At 36.0% G+C, this 21,021-nt stretch overlaps 1 protein-coding gene across 3 annotated transcripts in view; it reads right to left on the bottom strand.

The window, feature by feature from the left end:
• Positions 1–245: 245 nt before the first annotated feature.
• The window catches only part of LOC120628437 (serine/threonine-protein kinase Tao), a 32,417-nt gene continuing 11,641 nt past the window's right edge, over positions 246–21,021 (bottom strand). The window contains exons 10-21 of one of the 3 annotated variants that reach the window (XM_039896810.1): positions 19,746–20,050; positions 18,255–18,370; positions 16,783–16,953; positions 15,861–16,072; positions 14,024–14,174; positions 12,846–12,958; positions 11,729–11,855; positions 10,705–10,806; positions 10,243–10,377; positions 9,214–9,372; positions 8,456–8,574; positions 246–8,071 (exon numbers count right to left, since the gene is read on the bottom strand). In XM_039896810.1, coding sequence (XP_039752744.1) covers positions 7,948–8,071; positions 8,456–8,574; positions 9,214–9,372; positions 10,243–10,377; positions 10,705–10,806; positions 11,729–11,855; positions 12,846–12,958; positions 14,024–14,174; positions 15,861–16,072; positions 16,783–16,953; positions 18,255–18,370; positions 19,746–20,050 — 1,834 coding nt within the window. In that variant the 3' untranslated portion in view covers positions 246–7,947. The remainder of the gene's footprint in view (positions 8,072–8,455; positions 8,575–9,213; positions 9,373–10,242; positions 10,378–10,704; positions 10,807–11,728; positions 11,856–12,845; positions 12,959–14,023; positions 14,175–15,860; positions 16,073–16,782; positions 16,954–18,254; positions 18,371–19,745; positions 20,051–21,021) is intronic. The other 2 variants (XM_039896811.1, XM_039896812.1) reach the window with 2 other exon arrangements.

Genomic DNA, 21,021 nt, shown 5'->3' with positions numbered 1-21,021 from the left:
TGCATGCATGGGAATATTGTTATTATTCATCAACTTTCAAATTCTTAATTTAAATAGTGTTGCTGTGATCATCCTAATTATAGAAACCCGCTAGTTATAAAAAAAATATAGGTAAAATAGGTAATCTTGAAATGAAAAACATTGGATTTTCCTTTCTATTATTTATTCTCAGTTTGATTTTTTCATTAATAAGATTATATTACAATATAATAATAATTAATGATAATAATTATTTTAAAACTACAAGTCGATTGTGTTATTTAAATATATAACAAAAAATAAAAAGAAAACAACAACGGTGCGTGCAGAAAAGCCACGGACAAAAACGCGAGAGGCTACTCTCGCGCTCCGCGGCCGCATCGCACCTTGTCGCACCTCGCGCGAAATATTGCTAACTACCGTCCTTGATAGATGACTATACAATGGTAAAATAATAAAAAAAAATAGTTACAATGTACATAATACGTGATCGCTAACTACGAGTTTGGTACTTCTATAGTATTAAAATAATGTCTCTCTGGACATTATGGGTGATAACATTCTTAGTCTAACTAGCAAGTGGTGGGAGGTTGGGAGGGGGAACCGATGCACCTACGCTCTACGCTCGTACTCCTCGCCGGTGCAGACTGCAGTCATTTGTACGATAATTGTGATAATATCCTATTCAATAATAATTGTATTTAGCTGTGTATTTTATTGCTAGCAAGTCCCTGCACGGCGTCGGTAGAAGAGGCACTAACACTGCGACAGCTACGCGTCTAACCTTAAGTACCAACCATCTACTGCACTCAAGCAAAGTTACAGCTTACAAATCAATTCCATAGTGCTTCATTACCAGATATTGCTACGACCTCTGTAGTGTACAACGGTGGTTATACTGAACACCTAATTTCCCGTTTGTATACAAAATTGTCTTATTCATTAAATATATCACTGGACTTATACAGCTATGTTTACAAATATTACCAACAAGTCATGTATTTTTCTGCTCTTTCGTTGTGACATTACACGTTTCTCAAAACAAGATACAAGAGCCTTTCTAGTGATTTCAAGTTAGTATAGATTTAAGAATTGCATGTGCAATAAAATTTTAATATTGGAAACATTATAATTTTTTGCTGATATAAACTGAGTGCAAAAATTTTACTATGTTCACCATTTTACAGGGTTACTGGTTATTTGATTCAGTTTACGAGCATTTTTATTTAGATTAGTTTTTGTTGCTTGTATTTTCTTGAATCTATTGGTATTATTGTGGGTAAATTAATATCCAATGAAACTAATGTAAACTCAAGTTTTTCTTTACTATTTTTACGTTTCTTAAGCCATCGCAACCCTCTGCTCGCATTGGCTGGAAGAGAGCATAGTTATGACCACCGCTGCACTTTATATTGTGGTCTTTTCAACAAACAGTATGGAAACGAGACGACAAAGCGTCTAGTTAGGCTTTGTCTAGAGATTATTGTCATTGATTTGGTCAGTTCGTGAGGAGGACTGTGTTGTAGTTACTTTTCTATACATCGATACACAAAGCTACATCATAATATACTTCTAGAAGAAATAGGGTAAAATAAGTAAATTGTTCTTTAGAATAGTCAAATGTCACTGTGTATCGACGTTATTGTCAAACAGTAAATAATACTTGCCCAACATTTGATATACTGTTTTTTTAACTCCTATGTTACGCTAATCTCCCGAACATTGAAATATCTAAACAATGAACCACTAACAGACTCGAATAATATAAACGATCACATCGCGTGATGCTTACAAACAATGTGATATAGTAAAGAAAATTGAAATACAAAATAATAAAATAATTAACTAAATTTGGATAATTATGACTAAATCAGCGTTAAATTAAATAATATGTATTCGTCTATACATATATGACTGGTAAGCTTAGTTGACAATACAATCATGTATTAGAATACTAAATAAAGAAAAATAGCACGCACTTTGTACTGCGGGGCGCATGACCCCACTCGCACCTTACAAAGTACTCAACTATGAATAGCTGTTAATTATATATTATTGTTTTATATACAAAACGCCGAGCCGCGCGCGTCCCTCCACCGTTAAGGCAAATCGTGTGCTCGTTATATTAAATATACATACATATTTTATCATAATATTTACAAAACATAATTGGCAGTCAGTTATATAATATTCAATACACAGCACCTGCATGTTTTTGATTCTATAAAGCATGTAATATATTTAAAATCTAATTTAATGATCATCTAGCGCAAGCATAATACACTTTGCGTTGGTATAATTCTCCCAATATCTAAAATAAACTCTAGGCCAAAACAAACAAGATTAGTCCGCTCGTTAAACTTTTTAACAAACAAATATATGCAAAAAATGGCGCCTAAATTATAAACTAATGATATGAATATAATAATTTTGACTATCTAATATTATAAATAAAAATATACTTTTGTCCGATAAAAAAAGCGTGTGAGGAGCGCGGGCGCGGCGTTGGCGACTGCGCTCGCAATTTATGCCTTTACACCAACCGCCTATAAGGCCCTAAGATAATTTGTCTCGTTACCTTTGCTATGCTAATTTCCTTTTAGAAGATACAAAAAAACGAACCAAGCTGATGGCCGGCCGGCATGGCAGGTGTTAAGCCTCATGTGCCCTTAATTACACCGGCTAACACGCACTTCAGACTGGAACATAACAAGTGAGTGAGTCAATTAACGCGCAATATAATCTTGAAATTCGATATGAATTCTTATACTCTTTTTTTTGGCGTGCCTTAGCAGCAAATTCTACCCATGACGCTTTTTATGCCGTAATAAGTTGAAGTTTCACAACGGCGAACCGTGGCGGCAATTTTTTTATTCAGTTAATAATAGGAAAAAAAAAATGACTAACAGTAAAATTGCAATTAAAATCCGATATTTCCGTAGAAATAAACTTGTACTTGTTATGTTTTACAGAAGTAGAAGTTTATTTCTTTGGAATCTGTACCAATATACGATTCTTCAAAACCATATTTAGTGCAAGTAGGAAATAAAAACATGTCTTTATATTATGTCAGTTTTAGTTTAATGTAGATTTTTTTTAAATCAAGGGTAATTAATAATAGCGATATTATGAGGCAAATTAAACCTTAGCTTATGTATATTTGAATATAAAAGGAAATTAGCAAAGAGCAGCTACAACGAGGTTTCACCTAATCCGCACTTTGAAGGATCGTTGATAAAACTGAAAAGTTTACCTTAGAACATCATGTGACGCGTTTGAATGGTACTTTCGGTCATTTTTCGATCTTGAATTATTTGATCGGGGATCAAGATGAAAAATTGGCTAAAACCACTATAGAAACTTACGATAGACTACATATTATACAAGAGTAGATCGACAGTACTAGAATTATAGTTTAAATCATGCCTCCTACAATCTTTACTCCATCGATTTAACCGTTAGCATTTACAGTGTTTTGTTGGACGGCCTACCGTTTCCGAACATTTTACAACGGTATACAAAATCAACAAATTTTCACTGAAAAAAATGATTTTAAATGGTCAAACATTAATTCTAAAATTGATTTATTATCAACTGACGCCAGGCATTCGTTAACTATCTTGCAAAAGTGAAATAAGTTGGTAATAAAGACCGATGCACAAATATTTATAGTTTAGATTAATAATAAATGAATATAATAATGTTAACGACAAGAAAATTAGATTGCTAATTTTATGTTTGTGGTGCATAAAATTATCAATATTTATGTTTGACCATTTCAAACAAATCGATTTGACAGATAAAATTATCATTCGCCTATCTACATTAAATTACTTTGTAGATAATAGTCAAGTACAAAATACGTACAAACAGATAAATCAATGGAGTTAAGTATTTGAGTAAAATATCTAATAAAAGCGTCTCGTGCTCACATCATTTACATCATCGCTCTTTCGGCACATACCGCGAGTCATTTTTTTTTACCATACAAACATCTTCCATTTGTACAAGGGTGTGTTTCTAAAACACTATTTAGACCGGGAGCTCGTTGATTGGAGTTGAGTGTGCAAAATGTGGGGGCCTCATTTTTAAAATTTATACAAACTCAGGAAAATTATCTTATTGTAAACATATTACTGCAGATTTGGAAGAACGAAGTTCTTGATGAGCTTCGAATATTCTTTGTTGGACACGATGAAATGTGATAAACATTTAGAAAATACCTATATTTGCTATTATTTAGGTAAATGCGATTTCTTATGGAATCCCTAGCATCTCTTAAGCATAAATTATATTAGATTGATATGTTCGCATTATATCAATCCAATATATCCATATTTGCAATTCTTTTCAGTAGCATAACACGATTCAGAATGAAAAACAAGTTTAAAACTTTGTTTTAAAGCTCAATTTCGTTAACACTTCTACAGACAGCGCTCTCGACGGAACTAGTAACTAGTAAAATATAATTCGGTATACAGAATTTGAAACTAAAACGAGTAGCATTAGTAGGTACATTTTACTTTATGTTACATAATTTAGATACTCAATTACAAATGTTAGAAAGGGTATAACAGGTGATACGATGCGCTAGAGTAATGGACTAAGATATTTTTCTGCGACAGTAGTCGTTTGCGCGAGTGTTTTTACTGTTCTCTTCGCAAACAAGACATCCTTTCGCGCACCTTCAATTATTTGTTATTACGTACAAGTTTACGACCAAATGCTCCTAAACTTGCGAATATATAATATAATATGTGCTTGAATGTGAATATAGCGAATATATAATATAGTATGTGCTTGTAATTTTAAGAGAAAGAAAAAATGCGAATGCTCCCGTTGAGGACTTTCCATAATATAGGCAGTTTCAGGTCCTTATATATTGCATAATCAACTCCATTTGGCGCCTGCCCTAATATTCCATTCAGTGTATATACATGTCATATAGGCAACATAAGATAACTTCCATTTAAATTGATGAACTAAAGCTAAATATATTTTTGCCTATATGTCACACACAAAGATTTGGAATTCTATTTGTCTGTTAACATGTTAAAATTATCCTACACTGAAATGCTCACTGTAACAAATGTTCATCAAACCACACGCATTCATTTACTGAATTTATTATTATGAAGTGCTTACAAACTTAATATTGTAATATAATATAGGAAGCGCCCTCCCGGACCCTATTTATTGGCTAAATCAAATACTGAAAGTATTTCTTGGAAGACTTAACAAAAACATTAAACGAAAAAAAAGAATTAAATACAATATAGCAAGTTTTCGAAACTACAGTATAAAATACGCGATAACAATTTAAATATTCACAATACGCTAAGGTAGTTGCTGTCACGAAAGTTGGCACGAGACTAGTGTCACCTAAACAAACAGACGCGCTCCTCAAACGTATGACCAACTTCTCATCTTGTCTAAATCCGCCAACATATGGCCTAATAATTATATTTTGAACTACAAACACACGTGACGCCAAGTTTGAACTTTCGTGATGGCAACTGTACATTTTTAGGATTCTGGCATAATAGAAACAAGCCTGTCTTTTCCCCTTTGTGGTAAGAGTTAATTCGGATGATAATACTTATTGTTAAGAATGTTTTATTGCGCGTTTCTGACGTATGTAATGTGAACACATAATACGGGAGGGCTGTACAGTCTCAGTAGTCAAAATGGGATATAAAAATGATGAGATGATACACTGTCGCTCAAAGTTATTGCAATAAATACAACTTATTCGGTTGTACAAAAATACTAAATTTATTGATCGGTACAACACGTGTTTTCAATGTACAGAACTTCTAAACACTGTTCAACCAATCAGATTTAAGAAAAATGGGGTTTCAAAAATTTCGTTTTAAAGCGCCATCTAGTTAGTTACATTACGAGAAACAGTACTGTCGCTAGATAGCGCTCTTTGATTCGTAGTTAACTTTCACGTGATCGATTAAGTAATCGTAGGTAGAAAATCACACTGCACGGCACCTTGATGGCACATTTTTAAAATGCAAATTACGGAATAGACAAATGGCAAATCAACACAAACGTATAATTAGGCCACAGTACAAGGCCTAATGCCGCCATTTGTTTAATAAAAACAAAACAGCCCAAGGTTCAATCTGAACACTAAGGCTGCTCAAAAAATGATCTTAGTGATGAAGTTGGCATTTATTACCTGCCTAATTCGCCATGTTCCTACTTCGTATTGGACTACCTAGTTCGCGAGTACAAAAACCTTTTTCCTACCATGCCAGTAGTTTAACAAGAGATGACACCGTATGTTTAACGTTTTTTTCAGTGTTTGGCTATGCTAAAATCTATCACGTTCGTATTTTAGACCTTTTCGATTTGTCACTTTAGCATTTGTGTACAACGGATTAGCAAAACTTTTCTCACTATTAGTTACAATTAATACAGCTAATCTGTAATTTTCTTAAATATTTGAGCAGTGAATATATTAGGCCACAATTAACGAATATCGGTATCAAGATTTACGTCTTTGATGTGATTGATGAGTTTAAACGAAACAAAAAATCGAAATGGCTATTCTGATTTTCCTTTATGTGCTTATAATGGGCGATTTTTTGTTATGATCAGGAGGAATTTTTTTTTTAAATTAAGAATAATGCATTTCGATGATATAAACCAAACTTATAGCGACAGCGTTGAAAACATGAAAGAGGTTGTTCTGTCGTCGCTTAGCATTGTAACAATCGTATGCATAAACCTTACTATGACTTCTCACAGTTCATTCGAACGCACGGAGTAAGAAGTGTTTAATTCTGCACTAACAACGAAAACAAACCGGCTTCGGCAGATTAGTATAGCGCTTATAAAAATGACTATCCACAGTTTGTTTTAATCTTTTCGTATGAGTTTCAATATTTTCTCCTCTTACGAACATTTTAAAAGCAAACGGTGCCAGCAGCGACTTAAGCAGCCCTAAGCATACACTAAACGTTGTCATTGTCCAGCTAATTCAGATCTGTTCGGTGTAGTATTTAGTAACATTGCTCGTAATCCTGGTAAAGAAACATGTGCGCTGGTGGCGGTGTGAAATAGTGCTGAAGGCTCAGTTTTCTAATTATATTCTGTGGGAAGGGTTTCTTTCCACCAGGCTATTGCAATATGTCACCTATCAATAATGCGATTGGTATTCGTTCAAAAGTATTGTGAGACGTCATAGTGATAAAACGTGTTTGCGAATACCGCATCCCAATTAGCAGAGTTCAGATCAACAAGGCTCCAACTCCATATATTTAAAGTACCAAAATCGATTAAGTAGTATATAATTGGAATGTAAATTTCAGAACCTTGTCTTATATCAAAATATAACTTAAGTTTATTATACAGTGAGGTCTAAAAAGTGACTGTTATTCACCTTCTCGTATTGACATGTAGACGTAATCATATTTGTATATGAATGGAGGGGCCGTACAAAATCGTCCTGAAGTGTCAATCGCGATTGTGTTATTAGAAAAGTATTTTAAATGTATTACAAATATACACATAATTTGCCAGCACTTTCTTAGGCAAGTACTTTTAGGACCAGACTCTACATTAATATAACCAGATCTCTCTTCATATTCAAACCAGTATTTTTTTACCAAGCGACGACATCACATACAGAGAACACGGAATTATTATAAAACCGACACAACTCAAAAAAATCTCCGATATTAAAAAAGCGCTTGCTAAAATTTTGACGCAGATTTTCCCACTATATGTAGGGTTTGCATTTATATAATCATAAATGGTATTGATTATTAAATTTGTAATGTTGAAGCATATTTATATGAAAGATTAACTATCGTGTTTTTTGAGTTGTGACACTTCTGTTTGCATGCGACGAGTGTACGGGATATTGCGCGATTGTGTGTGTAATGTGTATTCTGAGTTGTGACGGTGTGTGAAAGTGTGGGAGTGTGTGTGTGTTGGCGGGGTGGCGTGCGGTTAGAGCGAGCCGGCGGGGAAGCTCGCGGACGAGTTGCTATGCGCGAGCGACAGCATCGAGCCGGAAAGAGACTGTTCCTCTTCGCCGTAGCCGTCTCGACTGCCTTCCGCGATCGCAATTGGACTGCAGGACAACATTTTTGTTAGTCTACCAATTTATTCACCTGATTCCATTACGATGGAGCACAGGCCTCCAGGATAAAAACACCGTGCTGCGCCAGTGCGCCAGTTTTTTGTCGTTAAATTTGACGGGCCAAACATATGTACTAACAGATAATGTAAGGGGAAAGCATTTCATTTGAAGAAACCCACCTGCCTGAGAGTTCTTCAGAAATGTTTTATAAGGCGTCTAAAGTTAACCAATTCGCACTTGGCCAGCGTGATGGACTACGGCCTAAAACCTCATTCTGAGAGGAGACCCCTGCGCTGTAGATAAAGATGTTAAAGGTGATCAAGAAAATAGAAGCCGGAGGGGCTTTCCAGGTCTTTGATAAGCTTTTTTACGAACCTGAAGCCGAGATTTGTGCTCTCGTTGTCGAACTGCTCGAGTTCGCGCTCGTGCCTCTCGAGCAACATGCGTGTGCGCTCCGCCCGCTCCGCATCGAACTGCGCGCACTCAGACTCCATCTGCACAAATATCAATCTCTATACATATAGGCAATATGTTGCTGACTGGCTGACTGTATAACTCATCAAACGCACAGTACAAGTCACTGGACTTTACATATAAATATTGTTTAACTGTAATCTATTTTCATCCGTCTCTCTGGTCTGGAACTAACGCTGCGTTTAATGTTTAAAAAGCAACTAGAAACCCCACTGAGGCGCTGGAAGTCCACACAAAAGACTTATATCCATCTGAAGATGTCCATAAAGACAACTATATAATGATGATGATGATAAATACATTTCTTTCCTTATAATACGTTCTTACATATCATTCGATACAGTAGTCTACAGGATATGCAGAAGGTAACTAATCCTGTATTAAAGTTACTACAGCATAACTTTAATAAATACTCTGACAAAATGCACTGTTCTTTGCAATTTAAGTAGACAGTTTATGATGAAACGTAGTCCGTAGTTGTGCGCGAAGGGCAAACATTTGACATCGTGTTAGTTATATGCATGAGTAGGAACAAGTGGTTTACTGCTACAGTTCGGAGCAGTAAAATGACTCTTACGCTTACACATACGCCGTAAAAATAAGCCCCTTGTGCGGTAATATGCCTTTAACTAGATCCAGTCATCGTTGTAAGAACACACCTTAGCTTTGAGAAGCGCTCGACGTACGGCGACGCGGTCCTCAAGCTCGCGTCGCTCGCGGTCCCGCTGCGCTTCCGCCTGCATCTTACTCTTGCTCTGGTAGGCCGTCAGCATATCCAACTCGTGGTCTAACTGCATTTTAAGCTGCTGGCACTCCATCTGGTTATAGCACAATAATTGGGTTTTAACAATTTTCGGCCGCCACCATGCTACGGACAGACACACAAACTAACAGACACGTCCAACTTGTAACACCCCGTCGTTTTAGTGTCGGGGGTAAAAAATACAGCCTTTTATAATTTTTATTCCGTGAACATTCATGTTTGAATTACATAAAAGTAGATGTATAATTAAAATCATCTCTTTGATAATAGGCCTTAAAGTTCATAATCGCTCGTGAAAACGTACCTTCACCTTCAGTCAAGTTATTCTCGGGGCCGTAATTAAAAAATTTTGAGAACATTCTTCAAATATTCCAGAATAGTTTTTAAATCCATTGATTTTCATAAATAAAATCTTAAAACTAGATTTTAACTAGCGACACTACATTTTACTGTTTTCAAACTTTGTGTTTCTTTTGACGCCATTGTAGTCTCGAGACTCGAGAGCCTTTAAACATGTTAACTGGATGGCACAGCAAGGGAGGGGACAGAGTGGACTGTATAAACCCTAACTACATCAAATTCAGATCAATATTACAATAATAGTTAAACTGTTTACACACACAACATTTATACACTACATGTATATCTAGAACACAATATTTTTTGAAAGAAAATAAATATTGTGTGAAATGGGAAAAAATCTGCATTATGGGTCTTCAACCTTGGGAAATTCAACATACAGGTCTGGAAAACATATAAATATTTAATAGTAATATGATCTTAGATCCTAGATAAAAGAAACGTCTTGGGAAAACCAACTTGTTCATAAAAACCCGCATTTTTTTAAAATGCAATTTGTATTAATATTTCAAGGGATTTAATAAAAGTAACTGTTCTTGTGGCTTTTACATGTTATAATGCATACCATCTGACTCTCATCGAGTCGCACCGTCTGTTTCTGGAGCATCTCACTTATACTCTGGTCATATTGTTCGCCGAGGAGTACCAGCTTACGACGTTTCTCATCCTTCAACGATTTTATCACTTCTTTCTGTTGCTCCTGCAAAATAACAAAATAGCAAAATTTATAAAACGTTTGTATTATAAATTTTGCTCTTGACTTATTGTTTGAACTCGTCTAGTTGTATACTCTATGGCTGCAGGGATAAGTCATTGGTCGCAACTGTTATATTTGACAGAGATTGTCGCTGCAACCAATTGCATTCGTATTTGGGATATCGCTGGATCCTGACCCCTGATCGTGCATCAGTGCCTCTATTGGCCCGGAAACGATTGTTAAACAGTTGGAGTTCTGGCCAAAAGGAATCATTTGCAAACTTCAGTTTACATTTTTTGTAAATAAAGATAGCTATTAAATTAGCCGTACCTTAGGAGTCATCTGTAATATCTGCGCTTTGAGTGCTTTGTACTGGCGAGTCTGTATTTTGCACGTTTCTCGGAATTGCTTGCGGATCTGCATCTCTTTTTGCTGTAAACGATAAAAAGGAAAATTTTTTTTTTTTTTTTTTATATTTATAGACGAGCGCTTGACTGCAATCACACCTGATGGTAAGCGATGATGCAGGCTAAGGTGGAGCGCGCTTGCCTAGAACATGCCTATTCACTCTTGATTTGAAGGTACTAATGTTGTAAGAACTGGGGAAAATGGAAGCTGGAAGAGCATTCCAGATCCTAGCGGTGCGAATTAGAAACGAAGATGCGAAGCGCTTCGTACGCGTCCGCGGTATATCGACCACGTAAGACTCCGAAATATATCCTATAGAATACCGAAAGGCAGGCAACCTTGCGACGATGTTCCAAGTAAGTTTGTAAGTTTTTTATTGGCTAGGTCACCGATGAGCCTTCTAGCACGGCGATCAACCGAATCCAGGGCATCAAGCTGATACTTGGCAGAGCCATCCCATAAATGGGAACAGTACTCCATGCACGATCGAACTTGAGCTTGGTACAAGGTAAGAAGCGGTTCAGGCGTGAAGAAAAAATAAAAAGTAATTCAATTTTCTTGTTACTACTACAACTAAAAACACAGTATTAGGCTATGTATCGACGTATAGTTGATATATAAGAGACGGGCCGTTTATCTAATCGGAAACGAAAAAGGGCGTCAGCACGTCTATATTAATTTCTTAAGTAGCGATTAAGGGTCACGTTATGTTATTTTCTTGTATTGCAGTGAAGTTTCGCGACCTATCGATTAGTGTTTGCAGTTGCTAATGCAAAGTTTTACGTAATCACCCTACAAATCTAATAACTCAAAACAGAGTAACCTGGAGTTTAAAAAGTGCTTATAAAGTAGGCCAAATTAAATTTTTATTTAATTATTGTACCGATTGCTATACACCTTTATTGACTTACTTTATAGACTTAAGTCTACAGTTTTACCTGCTTACCTTGAGACTTTTAGGTTGTTGTTTTAATTGCAAGGCATGTTTCTTGCGCAATTCGTGTTCCGCGCGCTGCATGTATTCGCGCTGATTGGCAAGCTCCGTTGCGTGTTGATTCGACAACTGCTCCTCCCTGTGAATAAATTATATGAATGATGAAATACTAACTATATAATGAGATTAAAATAAAAAATAACAGCCATAGGAATACCCAGTCGCGCATAGGATTTAAGACCAGAGTAGGCATACAGCAGAAAGATGGCGTAATATGTAAATAAGTTATATTCAAAAACTGTAGAGTAGGCAGTGCTTTAATGTTATGTATGAAATGCAAATCACATGGAATCCTTACTAATATTATAAATGCTATAAAGTGTATTTGTTTGTTTGTTCTTTCTTCCAAGTCCTGACTAAGCAACAGATCAAATTCATTTTGGCATAGATTTAGTCGAAAGAATGGAGTACCATAGGATGTTTATCCCAGGAAAACAAAATGCACAGGATTTGTAAAGTAATTAAGTCAGACGCCACGTTCACACTGTACCTAACTTTTTTTCATCAATTGCCCTGTGGTATGTATTTTCATTTTTTGTTATTTCACTACAAGTTAGCCCTTGACTGCAATGATGTTAAGTGATGATGCTGTCTAGATAGGTAGCGGGCTAACCTGTTAGGGTGTATGGCAGTTATTTTCAACGCACAGCCTTCATCGGTTTCCACGCGACATAGCGCCGGGACGCTAAATCGCTTGGCGGCACTTTTTGTCTATTGGGTGGAGACTAGCCACAAGAGCATACCGCAGAAATTTCAGAAATTATAAATCCCCAAATTGTCCCCCCTATCGGGAATCCAACATTGGATCTCTAACTTTAAATCACAGCACACACCGCTGCGCCAGGGAGGTCGTCAAAACTTCATACTGATCAGTGGCGTGCACTTCATACAAGCAGAAAAGCACTGCGTACCCTAAAATTTATACATATGTAGTTTGTATAAGAGGAGGATCTGGTCTGTATAGATAGATACCCTGGTAAGAAACCCAGTGCACGCCACTGATACTGATAATTCACCAAAGGGCGCCATGTCTCAATATTTGCGAAGAGCTTAAAAACGTCTGGCTTACCTCAGCGCGTGCACACCCTTCTGTTGCCGGTACTCAAGCTCCTGCGTCTTCTCGTGGTGACGCAACAGCATCGTGTGCGCTTGTTCTAACTGCTGCTGCCGCTTGTTGAGCTCCTATCGATGAGAATTCATGATTTTATACATGCTAAACTATGTTTGTGTACTAGTTACCATAAACTGAAATATTTTTAAGAAACAGACTTTTTATTTTTTTACATTAATAACTGATATGCCAAGCAGATGGCCAATCTGATGTTGAGTAGTAAACAATCACCAGAACAAAAATTTTCAAGGCATGCAAGGAAGAATTCCTACAAAGTGCCGTCCTGTGTCCATCAACCTAAGATGATGTTAAGCCTCATGTGCCTGATATTCCATAAGCAACCACGCTCTGTAGAACGGAGCACAGCATTGCAGATACTATTAATCCTTGGAAAACAATGGATTATTACGGAATAAATGCCTACATTATGTCATTTTTTTCTTACTGTTCAGCGTTTATATGTTAAGAATAGGTAAAACAATTGTGTAAAAAAATATGAATATATTTAAAATCAAGAGATTTTAAATAAACACGTCGTGGCCATCGCAAAACACCAATTTCCATATTTCCATAGATTGGTGCTGAGAATTTGCCCTAAAACTACCATCTTGAGCAATCACCAACCTGTCTGCCCAGGGAATCGATTATTGACTTACCCTCTCGTTGGGTGCCTTTATTCCAGCGTTAAACTGTTATAGACAATGGATGATGGTGATGTTAATGATTATCATTTAATATTACTTATCAATCTGTTATAATAGCTTAATTTATATTTACATAATTATTTTTAATAGTTTTTAGTTAAATACTTATTTAAGTTTTGAATTTTTTTTAAGTTGTAACCGGGGATAACAACAATAATGCTGTATACAATAATTGATCATTGTAATGGCACTAGACAGAATTTGTAATTCTAACACATAATTTATTTATTTTATGAATGTAGTTACAATCAATTGCTGGCGTGTCTTATAAATAAATAAGTGAGAATTGCCCTGGTCAATCTATTCTATATATAATTCAGAAGTTAGAGCCTAGGACATTGTTATCCGGAGAAGACAGGTTACTAGTTACTAAACTAGCAAAGGCAGTTAATGGGCCTGTTTGTACAACGTGTACTAGGGACGCATAAATACCTCTCGCAGAAGCTCTTGTTCCTTGTGGTGCTGAGCCAACATGCGACGTCGTTTGAAGCGACGCAGCTCCAACTGCAAGTATTCGTGTTGCGCTCGCAGCAGTCGCGTTTCCTCTTGCGCCTCCGCCTGTTTCAGATTATCTTTTTGAGACCTGAAAAAGTAGTTATTACTGTTAAGAACAAAACTTCACTCAAAACTAATTTACTGCAACTTAAAATACATTTGTGTTATTTTAATATGCAAGTGACAAAGAAAATGCGTTGGAACATTTCTTAACGAGATACACAACTACCTTTACATTTGAATGCTATTAATATTAGACCTAGAATGCAAATGTAGATGATAGTGGTAGTAACTATGTACATCTGGCCCTTGGACCTTGACAATGCAAAAGTTCGATGATCGACCAGGTAACTAATTATTACAAAGCCATAATAAGACATAATTCTAGTATGGACTATCCATACTAGAATTATTACTATTGCCCGGATTCTACGTCCGTGTTTATAATGATTTTTAACCAATCCCGTTGGAACCGTTTATTGTGATAAAAAGTAGCAGGTAGTTATGTTTTTTGCCGACTTTCTAACTAACTCTATGCCAAAAATCAAGTTGATTGGTCGCTTAGTTAGGGCGTGAAGAAAGGATAAACAAACAAACGTACAAACACACTTGTGCAATAATTATATAAGTTAGGATTTTCGGCCCAACTGCTGCAGCCTTCTTGATGAAATTTGCCATAGAGATTGCTTCCATCCCATAGACACAGAATATTATTTTGATCCAGGGAAAACTATCTGTTCCCACGAGGATTTCAATGATGGATTGAAGTAGGATTTAGCCCGCAAATTAACATTGGACTGTGTACAGATGCTTATAGACTGAGGCTGAAGATAATATATAGAGACTTTTAAATTGATGAATGACCGACTCTCGCATTTACATTTTCACAAACACCTTAGAACAATCGGTTACCTAAGCCTGACATTACAATAATTATACTACCATAAATATTTTTTTCTTAGCTAACAGAGAAAAAACGAGCAAGAGATTACAACCAGTTGTTGATAATGAGTGATTTTAGCCATTCATAAATACCATAACCATATAACATAGCCGTTTCCGTATTATGAATGCGAAAGCGTGTTAGTTTTCTTTGAATTAAGTAAAGATTAATTATAACTAACAATTCCGACGAGATGTTTAAAGAAACCGAAAAGAACGCGGACCAAGTCGAGGGCAAAAACTACTTTTTTTCTTTATAAAGTAATAGTTGACGGATCAAGAAGATAGTATACCTGATGATAAGTGGAAAACCATTGCCTATAAATAAATAAATAAATAAATAAATATACTACGACAATACACACATCGCCACCTAGCCCCAAAGTAAGCGTAGCTTGTGTTATGGGTACAAAGATAGCTTTTGAATATTGTTATGAATATAATACATAAATACTTATAATACATATAAACACCCATACACTGAAAACATTCATGCTCATCACACAAACATTTTCCAGTTGTGGGAATCGAACCCACGGCCTTGGACTGAGAAAGCAGGGTCGCTGCAAACTGCGCCAATCGGCCGTCAATAGAGCAAAACAATCCGCAGGGCATTCTATGATCATGTCCAACAAACTTGAGACGTAGGAGCTAAGCTTAGTTGTGCCTGTTATTACACCGGCAACCAACCCTTTAGACCGGAACACAGCAAGGCTGCTTTGCGGCATGACGTATATACTTGCCCAGAAGAGCTGTGTCTCAAATAGCTCTACTGCTACTATATTATGGTAGAATTATAAGCCTTATCTAATTAATTTAAATAAAAACTCACTGTAACGTGGCATCCCTTTGCCTCTTGGGCGTGGCGTCGTCCATACTGAGCTCCTTTTTCCACCTCTCCTTATTTGCCTTGTACTCGCGCTTGCGTTGCGCTTCGAACGCTTTCCTGTCCTGCTCCTGACGCACCGTGATGTCTTTGGTGAGCTTCTTCTCGGCAGCTGTGTTTTGCTTCTGCTTCCTTTCCAGCTCTTGCGCATGTTTTGTCTGTGAAGATTCATACACATAAAAGTAGTCGGAAGTTACATAATCTGAAGATCGTACTTCTGGATTTTTTATTGAGCTTGAGTCAACCTTTCATCTTAATATTTTCCTTCTGCTAAATATTTTACGTTGAGAAACAAACATTAACAGGTGTAATTTTTTTAAACACTAATCATGTATTTTTTTGAAACAACTCCTGGTTGGTAAAACAACAGACTATGTAATGTTACCCACCAGCAGTTTTGATAGCTTATTGGGTAAGAGTCTCAGGACTAAGTTCAGAAATGTCCGGAACACACTTTTAACTTTTCAGAGTTATGTGCGTTTCAAGCAATTTAATATCACTTGCTTTTAACGATTAAGTAACACATCATAAAAAGATCCACATGTTTGAGAGTTCTCCATTATGTTCTCAAAGTACTGATTTATATACTGTGGAATATATCAATCTGTACATTGCGAGTGTGGTGGCTCTGTAGTGGGCCGATAATCTTAACTAATATTATAAATGCGAAAGTGTGTTTGTTTTTGTCCTTCCATCACGCCCTAAGCAAGCAACAAATGAACTTGATTTTTGGCCTTGGGTTAGTTGAATGGAAGTAGAGTAACATAGATATTTTTTCCCAGGATAACAAGCCACGGAATTAAAAAAAAACCTTACTAAATCCGGGCAATAGCTAGTGGGTTTATAATGATTATGATGATATTCTTACCTGCAGTCGCTCCAACTCGCGCGACAACTGCTGCAACAGCGACTCGTATTCGCGGTCGAGTTGCGCCTTGTGCGCCTCGACGTCCGCCTTGCAGCGCTCCTCCAATTTGACCAGCGCAGCTTGGTGTTCGCGCCGCATGCGCTTGTACCCGGACATCTGTTCGTGCATTTCCTGCAAACGAATGCAAAATATTGTCATTGGGATTGATTGAAATTGGAATCTATTATTCATTAATCTGACGGCCGATTGGCGCAGGCAGCGACCCTGCTTTCTGAGTCGAAGGCGAAGGATGAACTTGGGTAGAAGCGTTACTTTGCAGAAATCCATGATATATTATGAAAATTAAGCTTAATTTGCTGTACTCCACGAAAAGCAGGAGAATCTGTATGGTGTAATTTATAATTTGTCCAATTCTTATACTCCACACCGAACAGATCTTCGGCAATGTACCCTCTACGCACGTTTCGCTCCGAAATCTCAGGAGATGTTGACTTTACAATGAATAATTGTGAATGTTTTTTTCAGTGTCTGAGTGTTTATCTGTTTATTATAAGTATTTATATAAATTATTCATAAAAACATTCATTAGTACCCAACACAAGCTATACTTAATTTGGGGCTTGATGGCGATGTGTTTATTTTTGTAGTATATTTATTTACATATTTATTTGACGATAAGACCAGGGCACTTCTACAACCCTAGTAACGTTAGTTTTAAGTTTACGAATAAAATTATCACCTGATTTGCATGTGTTCTATGGGCTGAAATTGAAATCTACTATTAAATTATTTGAGGACAAGACTTGGACAAGTTAGAAACCCTTTTATAAAGTTTTCGAATATCATCTCACTGAATTGCATGAAAAAAAAATAAAGCATTTATTTTCATAGATACTTGTTTGCCATCTAAGAGGCATGGTTATCATCAAGTCCAAAAGTCAGTCTTATATAACAACAGGTGTGTGTGTCAGTTTAATAACCCCTATATCCATATACCCTTAGTCATTTTCTTTATCATTTACAATATCAAATAATGTGAAACACGCACACATCACAATAAAATCATTCCGAACCTAACTAATATATCATAAACGACCTACTGATTGTATTCTTCTTTTGTTTCGAATGAAATAATGTGAAACACAAACATCACAATAAAATCATTCCGAACTTAACTAAATATTTCATAAACGACCTGCTGATTGTATTCTTCTTTTGTTTCGAATCAATACACTACTGAAAGCAGTGAACTAGAAATAAACAGCCAATTTTATCATTCACAAGTCTGTATTATTGCTACCTTAAAACGAATACACCGAAAAACACTTATTTACTAAGCTTTTGTTTCTTTATAATACATACTTTCTAAAAATATTATTAATATTATACTCAACATCAAACTGGACGAATTAAAATAGAAAAAATATATAATAAGAAAGTTTAGAGTTTAACAAAATAAATAACAAAATTACCTGATTATGTTCCTTCTGTTGTTTTGTAACGATACTGGTTGTTCGTATTGTTGCAAAGTTGTTCGCTCCGTGCTCCGATACGAGCGATATCGCGGCAGACACGTTATTGCTAACGCCTAAAACAAAAAAAAATAATTAGGGATTAATGTTTAACTTTCGTATAACAGCGAACGGTCTGTGATACCTACATTGGTCATTACAGTAAAACATTTAGTTAAATATTATCATGATTTGATGGATTTGGTATTAGATGGATTTTAATTTTTTAATTTAATTTTTTTTTTAGCAACTTACAGTATTTTAAAAAAAATTTAGTGACATAGGCTAATTTTAATAATAATGTACTCTCTATTACATAAAGCTATATTCTATCATCTTGGAGCACAATACATAAAATAAAATAAACAAAACCAATTAGTCGCAACATATAATAATAATTGGCATGTTTATTACGAAAAAAATCAAATAAATAAAAATGATTTTCATTTATAATATGCGATATCATTATTTTCAATATTTGAAAACATATATTACTTTTTATAATATTGTGAAGATAAGTAAGAAAAAATAGAGTTTAAGGTACGTACGTCACACTAATATGAAGATAGCCGAGGATCACACGTTTTCCCTAATCAAAAATATAAGGCAATCTTAAACCGTCGGTCTGACAGACCAATACACGGACGGACGGATACACGGACCTTAAAAACTGAACCCGCAATGTTAACTATCAACGCCTAATGGCAGCATGCCAGGCGTCAACTATGTGACAGTCAACTCTATTTTAAAGTCATGAAGTTATATTTTGGCTCAGGTACCAAAACACTGTGCACAAATGTCTTCAGATTTAAATTTAGACAGACTTGATCTAACAACAATAATTAATATAATAATTAGTTTTCTTTTTTCCTAGATATTTTTAAACAATCGTATTTGGCGATTTTCAGGATCAAGCAACTTTGTTGTTTTACAGTATAACACCGAACATCGTGATTGAACATCGATGATGAACACGTTGACAAGACGAAATTCGAGCAAATTTCTGCAATGCATTTTGTACAAAACAACGCACTGCTAAAGTGGGTTGCACTTTATCATATTTTAGGCTAGGCCTTGTTAGATTATGGAGAGAATATCTCGTTGTCACTCTATCTCATCTTGGATATTCTGCCGTACTCTTCTCTTTAATTAAAAAAAAATAATAAGAAACTATAGTTTTAATAAGTATCTTTTGAAGTAATTGTGATACGTTAAACTTGTGTACACACTTTTACCCTGCCACTTGTGTATTTGGGAAACTTAACGTTTGCCGTCTGCGCTGTGACAGTTTGATTAGCCATAATACGCCATAATACTATTAGCATCTCTTACATCGTTCTAGAGAATTGACCTCGACGTACGTATAAAGACGGCGCCATAAAATAGGATCACGCATGGAAAGGTTAGTGGAATTAATGAAGCGATATAAATTATTATTTAATTTGAACTCACCCCTATGCGTCTGTCTACGTTGCGTATTCCTGTTATCGTCACCGCTGTCTTGCTGCCACGTCGACGGCGCGTTCACGTACTCTCTATACTCATTGGCCTGTCTCGCCCTCTCCCTCTCTCTTTGCGCTTCACGTATTGCTTCCCTGTTCGCGTAATCCTCGCCGTAGTCGTCGCAAAGGGAGTCTCTGTTCGCGTAATCGCGCAGCACCTCCCTGTTGACGTAGTCGTCGTGAGATCCGGGTATAGGGCTCTCGCTCTCTCTGCGTATCAAACAGCAACATGAGAAAAGCGAACGCTTGCGGGCTCTGAAAGGAAGGTTGCTAGCTAATGCGTGAGGTGCAGTTTGTGATGGGTAAAGCAGTGGTAGGTATACGAACTTTTTTTATATATATTGTTTACTTTTTAATTTGCAGAGGATATGCGTTAACAGCCAATAAAAACAAAACTAAACTACAAAAGCAAAATACTCAAGTGATAATGTTGAGTGTTCCACATTCATGTTAAAGAAAATCTAGATTCACGTTCGAAGACTGAAAGTAGTTTTGTGGAGTGATGTTAGTTTGTCAATTTAGTAAGGAACTGCCAAATTATGCCTTTTAAAACCATCCGTTAAGTCACGTAGGTTTATGCGAAAACATTAAAAACTTCCATAGTTAAGAAAAAGCCAAATTCAGTATGGCACTTTGAGATTGTGAACCTAGTTTTCTTATGTGCTTCATCGTGTAACATATTGTGTCAATGTAATAGGAGTTTAGTGCACATGAGTGAGTTAGTGATCCATTACAATAAACTAGATAATCGCTGCGTCGTTATTAAAAATATTAAGTAATGTTTGTATAATTATAAAAACACGTGAGTTGAATAATATACGTAAAATATATTAATAAGCATATTTTTGTCTGAAATTGTTAAGACCAAAAACCATCACGTTAATTTCGACACGCAACATTTACTTGTCAGTCCTACAGCCTCTTCTACCAAAATTATCAAAACTATTAAACTGACTAACCCACTTATTATATTACTGCGTATGGTAATTGAAAACAAATATTACACCAACTTATTGGTGCTTAAACGTGAAAAGAGCACCAGTAGGGCGCATGAGACAACCTTGTATTGTCCGATTCGACAGTACAATTTAACTGAATACAATGAGCGATCCTTGATCTGTCAGTATCTTATTTCGAATAAGAGTTGTAACAAAGACATTTTTTTTTTCTTTACGAGTATATTTTATTCGTAAACAAACCTTAGCTGTAGGACAATATCTATTATT

Source organism: Pararge aegeria, chromosome 12 (assembly GCF_905163445.1).
Source record: "Pararge aegeria chromosome 12, ilParAegt1.1, whole genome shotgun sequence".
Taxonomy (NCBI): Eukaryota; Metazoa; Arthropoda; class Insecta; order Lepidoptera; family Nymphalidae; genus Pararge; species Pararge aegeria.
The sequence above is the reverse complement of the archived record's forward strand: the minus strand, read 5'-3'. Positions and strand labels throughout refer to the sequence as shown.